Source organism: Hipposideros armiger, unplaced genomic scaffold (assembly GCF_001890085.2).
Source record: "Hipposideros armiger isolate ML-2016 unplaced genomic scaffold, ASM189008v1 scaffold_809, whole genome shotgun sequence".
Classification (NCBI taxonomy): domain Eukaryota; kingdom Metazoa; phylum Chordata; class Mammalia; order Chiroptera; family Hipposideridae; genus Hipposideros; species Hipposideros armiger.
In genome coordinates this window covers 88,020-96,870 of record NW_017732159.1, presented here as the reverse complement: position 1 = coordinate 96,870, position 8,851 = coordinate 88,020, and the positions used below count along the sequence as shown (strand labels likewise).

The window sequence follows — 8,851 nt, the reverse complement described above, 5'->3', positions numbered from 1 at the left end:
GGGGGACAAAAAGGATGACCTGAGGAAAAAGAATTAGTGGGGTCTTCAGACATGACACACGAAAACGAATTGTTTGGTTGGAGGATTTTCTTAATGTGTGTTTAAGCTGGCCTCAGAGAGGAAGAATGACGATTTGTTATTTGATAACTAAATGAGTTCTTGAGTATTCTGTACGACTTTGAAACTGAGTAGTCCCATGGGAGGTCCCCAATGGTCCCTGGAGAAAAGCAGTGTAAAGGCACCTCTGTGCTGCTGACAAAGGAGGGATTGTGTGTGGGGCTGGACAGAGGATGCTGCCTCCCGCAGGCCTTGGGCCAAGGCGTCCTGTGCCAGAGTTGGCTCTGCCTCACTTTCATCCCAGGTAGGGTAAATGCAAACCCTGTTTTGTTTTGCTGGCTCCAGGGAACCAGCCTGGCCCTGGGAACCAGTCTGAAGAGGGAAAGAGCTGGCAGCCCTGTGTCCAGGGGAGGCTGGGAAGACTGACAGGGGGATGTGACCCAAAGGGGCTGTCCCTTCCATGTTGTCACCGGCTAGTGATGGGCATCAAGGGGCCCCCAAGATATTGGGGAGGCTTTTCTTCCTTGACATAGAAGAGCATTCCCACTATTTGCCTTTAGGAAGTGATAAGAATGCCATAGGTTTGGAAATAGATTTATTTTCAGAAGTGATTAAGGTGATAGAGCCAACCTTTTTTATTTATCTGGATTACCCAGGGGCCATGGACAGCAAAGATGATTAAAGCTATGGCCCAAATTAAACTCTCAGTTATTTTTCTGGCGTTGAAGACTATTACAGACGCAAGCACTGTACACCCCACAGGCCATCCATTTATTGAGCCCTTTATGCTTCTCTGCTGTGCCAAGCGTAATATATTATTTAGTATTCAGAACATCCCCGTGCGAAGGCTAATATTACATCCATCTTGTAGATGAGGAAACTGAGATTACATTTGCCAGGATCAAATTAAGTGGCCGAACCAGCATTCAAACTCAGGTCTTGCTGAACCTGAAACCTAGGGTTCTAACTACATTATATATTGTTAAAATTCTCATGAAAATTTCTGACTAGAACATTGACTAAAACTTAGAGAAAAATTATAAGAACAGTACAGAGAACTGTCTTCCCCCTGAATTCCTGGCGAGTAGGTTGCCACCATGATGTACCATCACCCCTGAGTGCTGTTGTGTGCGTTTTCTAGAAACACAGACCTTCTTCAACATAACTCAGTACATACATTAAAATCAGGAAGTTAACACTACACATCATTACCTTTGAATTTTCAGATCCCACTTAAGTTTTGCGAAATGTTCCCATAAGATCTTTAATATCAATAGGACCCCATTCCCCCATTCTAGTACGTTCCAACATGGGCAGTTCCCCAGTTTTTCCTTGATTTTCACCTTGACCCTTTTTTTTTTTTTTCACCTTGACACTTTTTGGAGATTACCTGTGTTTTTTTTGCAAAATACCCCTCCTCCATGTGGCTTTGTCTGGTGTTTCCTCATGACCAGATAACGGGTTCTGTATCTTTGGCAGTGATGTCATATGGTGGTGAAGTCATGTGTTCTCATGACAACGCTCTCAAGTACCAATGGGTTGATGACCTAACCGGGAACTCTTCTGTTTCGTTTTCAGGTGGAATTTAGGCAAAACGTATAATATTGTTTTGGGGTCTGGACAAGTCGTGCTGGGAATGGATATGGGTCTCAGAGAGATGTGCGTTGGAGAGAAACGGACAGTGATCATCCCACCCCATCTTGGCTATGGGGAGGCTGGCGTGGGTGAGTAAGGGACAGTGCAACAGGGTGTTTGAGGCACGTTCAGCATCCAGATTTTGTGCCTTTTGGCGTTCCATGTTTAGAATCACAATATACTTCTTCCATTTTAAACCCAAAGAATCTGGGATTTTTTTTTTTTTAAGTATTTAGCATTTTTGTTTAAAGACCCCTGTGAATTTAGTGTTGATGCCATGCTGATGCCCTGTGCCCTCTTGAGAAAGCAGGGGTTTCCGTGAAATAAACGTTGGGCCTTCAAACCCACGTGTATGAAAACGTCCCTGAAGGAGCTTTGCAGGCAATTTCTCTTAGGCGCGGCCAAGCGCTTCCTTTTGGAGCCATTTCCTGGGAGAGTGGAATGCTGCAGGCCTTTGCTTTTCATGTCTCCTGAATCTGAACGCTCTCCAAGGAGATTTCCTTTTGTAAGAGATTAGCTTCAAGTTCTGGAAGTTCTGGCTTTATCTCTCCCTCACAGCTGCTTTGATTTATGTACTTGATGATTTTGGCCAGAATGAATCCCCATGACGGATTTGGGAACCTCTTCCTTTTCAGTGTTTTAATGCTCTTGTTATCTGGAGATGGAGGAGAAGGGAAGTGCTAATTTATAAAAGCTATAGTCGCTTTGAATTGATTTTTTCTTTTTCATAGTTTTAAATAATGGTAAACATACTCTCTGCTACTCCCCCTTAATCTGAAAAGAAACACTTTAAAAAATATATTGGGTATCCTTTAAGACCCTGACCCTATGATTATATATTATAAATAATTATAATCTATAATAATTTTAAATAATCATATTACACACACACACACACACACACACACACACACACACACACACACACAGAGTAATACCTTGGTTTGCAAGCATAATTCGTTCCAGAAACAAACTACTTGTATTGCAAGACATCATTCGTTTACCATGTTAAAATGTATTAGAAATGTTTGCTCATCTTGCGGAACACTCGCAAACCAAGTTACTTGCAATCCAAGGTTTTACTGTGTCTATATATTTTCACATATTTCTATAACTTCCTTGGGGCCCATACTATATATACTGTTCTTGAATCTGTGTTTACAGCCATATCTTGGATCATGATTTTAAGGCATACTTTGTTAACATACTTGCAGTTCTTGCTGTTAGATTTATTCAAAAGTTCTACCATCGACCATTGCAGCCTCTATTAGTGGCTTTCAAACTTATTTCACCAAGACACACAGTAAGAGATACATTTTATCTTCTAATCTGCATTACATAGAAATATACAATATATACATCTATTTATATACATTTAGTTTTATATATAATATAAAATTGAAATTCAAGTTTCATAAAACAATACTTATCCTTTCCCTGTGCAGTGTACCCCGATCTGTTTTAGTCTATTCCTTACTTTAGAAAAAAAAAAATGCTGGTCACCGTCCCTCTAAACTGATGTCCTGACTCACTAATGGCCACTCCCCCCAGTTGGAAAAACCACACGCTGGTGCTGAACTTCTTTGCTTTCACAAGACATGCCTGCCCTCCGTGAGGCAGCTAGAACCCAGGCTGGGCGTGGGGGCTGTGGGGTTGAGTCCGCTGCCCCGTGGCACTAACGCCTCCTCCCCTGTTGGCGAGGCAGATGGAGAAGTGCCCGGCAGTGCCGTGCTGGTGTTTGACATTGAGCTGCTGGAGCTGGTGGCCGGCCTCCCCGAGGGCTACATGTTCATATGGAACGGCGAGGTGTCACCCAACCTCTTTGAAGAAATCGACAAGGATGGCGACGGAGAAGTCCTGCTGGAAGAGGTAACTCACCTTTGAAGGAAGGGTGCCTCGTTGGGCCGGGGAACCCATTCTGAATGTGAAGCCTGGGTGAGGCGGACACCTGTGCGGATTTCCTGTGATAACGATAACCTACACTCTCATGTACCCAGCACTTCTACACGCACTCCCTAAGTTGAACCTCACAATTTGAAGACACTGAGGCCCTGAGAGCTACAGGGCTTGCTTCCAGGGCTCACAGATCTGGATTTGGTTCTCAGTTCCTGGGTGCACACTGCATGCCTGCATGGTAGTGTTTTTCATATATGTTATCTGCTTGGCCCTCACAACAGCCATGTAATCATCCCTGTGTTCCAGAATTAGCAGCTGTGCACAGAGAAGATAATGACTCGCCCAAGGTCACACATCTGGTTTGAGCCAGGACCCACCCCGCTATTCAGTCACGTAGGCCGGTGTTTCTCCTGTACCAGACACCCGCTCTTGGAGCTGGGCAGTAGAGTTCTTTGCCCTGTAACCACCCTGGTGAAGTCCAGCACCACCCACCCCACATCTGCACACTCAAGGACATCCTTCCAGACTTCTCTTTCTCTCTCCCATCGTCACTTCCCCGGCTACTGGACTGTTCACAATAGCACTGAGCCTGGTCTTGCCAAGGTGACCAGTGCCTTCCATGTTGCTGAGTCCAGTGGTCAGTTCTCACACTCTTTAACACAGCCGACTCCTTTGCAGGACACCTCCTTTTCCCAGCTTCCGGAATACCACGCTATCTTGGTGTTCCTTCCACCTCCCTGATAGCTCTTTCTCAGGAGTCTCTGCTCTGATCCCTTCGTGTTGGAGTGCCCCGGGCTAAATGTTCACTTTGTTCTCTTCTCCACCTTCCGTCACTCCCTTGATGGTTTCATCAAGTCCCCAAGTCCGTGGCTTCACTCTCATTTATCTGACTGCCTAGTTGATATCTTCTTTTATTGAACCCCTGATTTCCAAGCCCCCAACCCCAAACTCCCTTCACCCGAAGCCTGACCCATCTCACTTGATGGCAGCTTTGCCTTCCTGTCTCTCAAGCGAGAGCACTCAGGAATCTTTGACTCCTGTCTTTATCGCATGGGCTAGAATAAATCCATCAGGAAATCATTCTCGCTCTGTCCTGACCACGTCTCACCACCTCCGTCCCTCGCATCTTAGTCCCCTGCCCGCTGTCCTCCGCGCGGACCTCTCTGAAAGTCTTTCTGTGTTCACATTGCCCATCACAGCAGCCTGGGTGATCCTCCTAAAACATAGTCAGATCATGGCCCACTTCGACTCAGAACGCTGCAGAAGCCCCCCTATTTCTGAAGCCATTGCAGTGACCCGTGAAGGTCCTGCCAAGGCCTGTCACATCCTGCTCACTGTAACCTCCTCACCAACGACTCTCCTCTTGCTGTTCCGTGGACATACCTGGCATGTCCCCACCCCGGGCCGATGCTATTCTCTCTGCTCAGAAGACTCTCCCTAGATAACTGTTTGGCTTGTCCCCTCACTTCCTTCAAGGCGCTGCACTAGTCTCCTTTCGCACTGGGGTCTTACCCTGACCACCAACTTGATACTGGGACCCCCTGGCTCCCCTGGATTCTTGATCTTTCTTACTAGGCTTTACTTTTTTGTTTACCTGAGCATTTCACTTTCTAACTTAATGTGGAATTGACTTTTTTTGTGTTCATTTTTAATTGTCTTTCCTACTAGAATATGCTAGAATTACAAGGGCAAGATGTTGGTTTATTGATGTATCTCTAGGGTCTAGGACGGTGCTCAGCACACAGTGGGTATATTTTTATTTATGGGAACAGATGCAGGCAGCAGTGGTCTCAGTGCTCGGGGGGTTAGGGGTCAGCCTTTGGGGGAGAACTAAGGGTTGGTTAGGGGAGAACAGACAGCTCCGTGGAACCCAAGGGCTTCAGGAGTCATTTAGTCAGGTGTTTTTAACCCGCACTGGAGAAAAAGAAACCCAGGTCACGTCACTCATACAATTTTGTCTTTTTGCCAGTTCAGATTTAAATTTCACTCTCTTTGGGCCCAGGCTTGGTGTTCTCAGCCGCTGTGTCTCAGGGTCTGCCCTGTCTCCTTCTCTCCAGTTCTCAGAGTACATTCATGCCCAGGTGGCATCTGGCAAGGGGAAACTCGCTCCTGGTTTTGAGGCTGAGATGATCATGAAGAATATGTTCACCAACCAGGACCGGAATGGAGATGGCAAGGTCACTGCAGAGGAATTCAAACTCAAGGACCAGGAGGCCAAACACGACGAACTCTAAACCTGACATGAGCCACTGTGTGACACCAAGCCCCCTGTCGTGGCAGCGCGTGCTATGCGGGCGCGAGGGTCTCTCAGGAGGTGAATCGTCAGCAGGTGGTAGTAAGTCACATAGTCCCTGGGGCATACATCAGGGGTGGGGCAATACAAATGGTGGGACTTTTCGGCCGAATGCCAGTGATCTTAAACAAAATCTGTGTGAGGCGCCTTAGCGTGGGCTGTGTAGGAGACTGAAACGGCTACACTGCCAACCATTGTTTCGTGGGCCTTTTGGGTAGTTCTGTTAATAAAGGAAAATAGTTTCATGTAGACGTTATAACCATCTTGGAGGGAGCAGAAGAAAAAGTGTCCAGGAGATCCATGTAAAGAGGATTAAGAAAAAAATTCTTTTAATGTGCTGGTGTTTTTTTTTTGTTTTTTTTAACAAGTGTTCTCCAGATGGGCAGAAAAGACAAAGGGCCCCAGGAGGAGTCCTGGTAAACTCCAGAAAACTTTTCTTAGTGGCCTGTACAGGCTGCGGTCATACCTAGCCTCCACCTTCCCTGCGTGCGTGCACGTGCATGTGTGCACTTTTCTAGTTAATCACACCCAACACCACTGTGGTCCTCTAACTGACCGGGTAGCTTGGAGTTTAAAAAGAAAATCAGTGGACCAAACACAAAGCATCTAGGACCACAGGTAGAGAGTGTGATTCTGTGTTTGTCACGTACGATGATCGGCTTCACTCTTTCTTATTCCCGTCACTCTGTCCCGTAGCACACTCTGTTCCCACCCTGAACCCTTTGATCAGACAGATACGCACAGGGCTGGTATCTAAGCTGAGAGTCTCTCCCTATGGCCGAGGGGAAAGTCATCGAAACAGACGGGCAGAAACAAGGTGACATATTTCTGCTGCTCATTTGTGTCCTGGACAGGGAGGTGCCCTAGAGCCCAGGGCCTCTCTCTACACAGGAAAGCAAGGACACTGTACCTGTCTGCTCCCCCCATGTGATGCAGTAACCACCTTGCTGCCTTATGGTCTCTATTCCCAAATGGTGGCGGCACTCACTCTGAAATAATTGATGATTTTCCTTCTGAAACTTTTGTTTTACTAATTTAAATGATTTTGTACTGATGTAGCTCTGAGGTAGTCCATGAAAATGCCATGCACTAATTCAGTGGAATAAATGTTGGAAAACTGATCTTTTCGTATATAAAATATTGAATTCTATCATCAGGTTTTGTGGTATGTTATTTGAAGGCTGAGAAGATCCCATGAGACTATACCGTGTCGTCAGAATCCCCTTGATAAGAACTCTGCCGGACTGCACTGCGTTAAATTGGATGGATAGTATAGTGTAGGGCAGCGGTTCTCAACCTTCCTCATGCCGCGACCCCTTAATACAGTTCCTCACGTTGTGGTGACCCCCAACCATAAAATTATTTTCGTTGCTACTCTATAACTGTAACATTGCTACTGTTACGCATCGTAATGTAAATACCTTTTTGTTTTCCGATGGTCTTAGGCGACCCCTGTGAAAGGGTCGTTCGACCCCCAAGGGGTCCGCGACCCACAGGTTGAGAACCGCTGGTATAGGGGGTGTAGTGGTCAGGCCCTGGAGGGAAACACACCCTCCTAAGGACTTCTGATGAGAAGCTAATGAAAGCATTGTTTGCACAGGGGTAGGCGGGACTCGGGGACCTGGTAAGGATGGTGAGGTACCCAGGACAGCTGGTGGCCAGCAACAGCAGGAGGCTGGCTGCCTCTGTGCCTGAAGGGTCGAGGGGCACCCAGGTGGAGCTGCCTGGTGGCAGTCATGGAGGGCCAGAGCCACTTCCAGAACTGTGGCTGGCGCTGCAGCAGACGAGGAGGGAGGGAAGAGACACCCCCGTCTCTGTGCCCTGCCATTGGTTCCCGTTCGCCGAACCCAGTCCGAACCCGTGGGCAGAAGCCCAGGGGCGTGTCCTCAGAGGCCAGCCTGCTGGGTGCAGAGAAAGGTGGAGGATGAATTGGGCGGGTCAAGATGGGAGCAAATGGAGGACAACTGGCACCTGTATAGGGGGGAAAATATATATGTGGTTTTTTTTAAAAGCTAACTTTATTGCTTACTTTTTTTTTTTCTTTTTAAGATTTTTATTGGGGAATCGGGGAAGGGGAACAGACAAGTTGCTGTCCTTTTGTTCTTCAGTCTAGTTGTGGAGGACGTTGCTTCACTGGCCCAAGTTGGCACCATCATTGCACTCTTCCCGGGCGAGGCAGATCAGTCCCCGGCTTCTGGACGGCCGCTCACACTGGCTGCTGGCTACACACGGTAGCCCATGGCAACCCACTGCAGCAGGGGCTGCAGCCTACACCATCGCCGGCGACTTACGGCAGCCCAGCTCCAGGTCGAGCTGTTGTTCAGCATCTTAGCTGTGGAGGGCAGTGTCACTGGCCCTCATATGTGGGATCTGAACCGGGGCCCTCTGGCATCCCAAGCCAGTTCTTAACCATCGCGCCAATCGGCTGGTCCTATTGCTTACTTTTTGCAGAAGCAACTTCAGGGACTCCGTGTGCCTTAAGGAGGCAAAGGAGACGCCCATGGCCTTCCTGGATGTTGCCACCATGGTCACTAATGTCTCATAAGCCTCTTCTAGCTAACGCACAGCCACTCAGTTTTCTTTTAACAGAATCCTTTACATGCACTAGATAAGTTAATAATCGAGCTGAATTGAACTGCCCTTTGCAATGCGTTGGACCTGTGACACTTCATTATCCTAGCTGGAGATAAAAGCCTTGAACTTATCCTCTACCCTAGATTTTTTTTTTTTTTTTTGCTGATCCTGCTTGAATTTCTTCATTGGCTGTTTTCTACAGTGATGGAGAAAGGGTTGGCTGAATAAAAAAATAAGTTTCTCTGGGAAATTAAGGACCATGGGTCTTACAGCTTCTAGAATAAAGGGAAACCTTTAGCTTGTCTTTGGTTTGAAACTGCCTGTCTGACTGATGGGCTGGAACGTTGGTCTTTTCAGGCCTTCCGACTCAGACCGAAATACAGGCTCTTCTTGGCT

The 8,851-nt window shown here is 47.1% G+C and overlaps 1 protein-coding gene across 2 annotated transcripts in view; it reads left to right on the top strand.

Moving 5' to 3' along the window:
• Positions 1 to 7,002, top strand: part of FKBP9 (FKBP prolyl isomerase 9) — a 34,150-nt gene extending 27,148 nt beyond the window's left edge. For both annotated transcript variants that reach the window (XM_019628817.1, XM_019628818.1), the window contains exons 8-10: positions 1,636 to 1,781; positions 3,398 to 3,561; positions 5,646 to 7,002. In XM_019628817.1, coding sequence (XP_019484362.1) covers positions 1,636 to 1,781; positions 3,398 to 3,561; positions 5,646 to 5,822 — 487 coding nt within the window. In that variant the 3' untranslated portion in view covers positions 5,823 to 7,002. The remainder of the gene's footprint in view (positions 1 to 1,635; positions 1,782 to 3,397; positions 3,562 to 5,645) is intronic.
• The last annotated feature ends 1,849 nt before the right edge of the window (positions 7,003 to 8,851 follow it).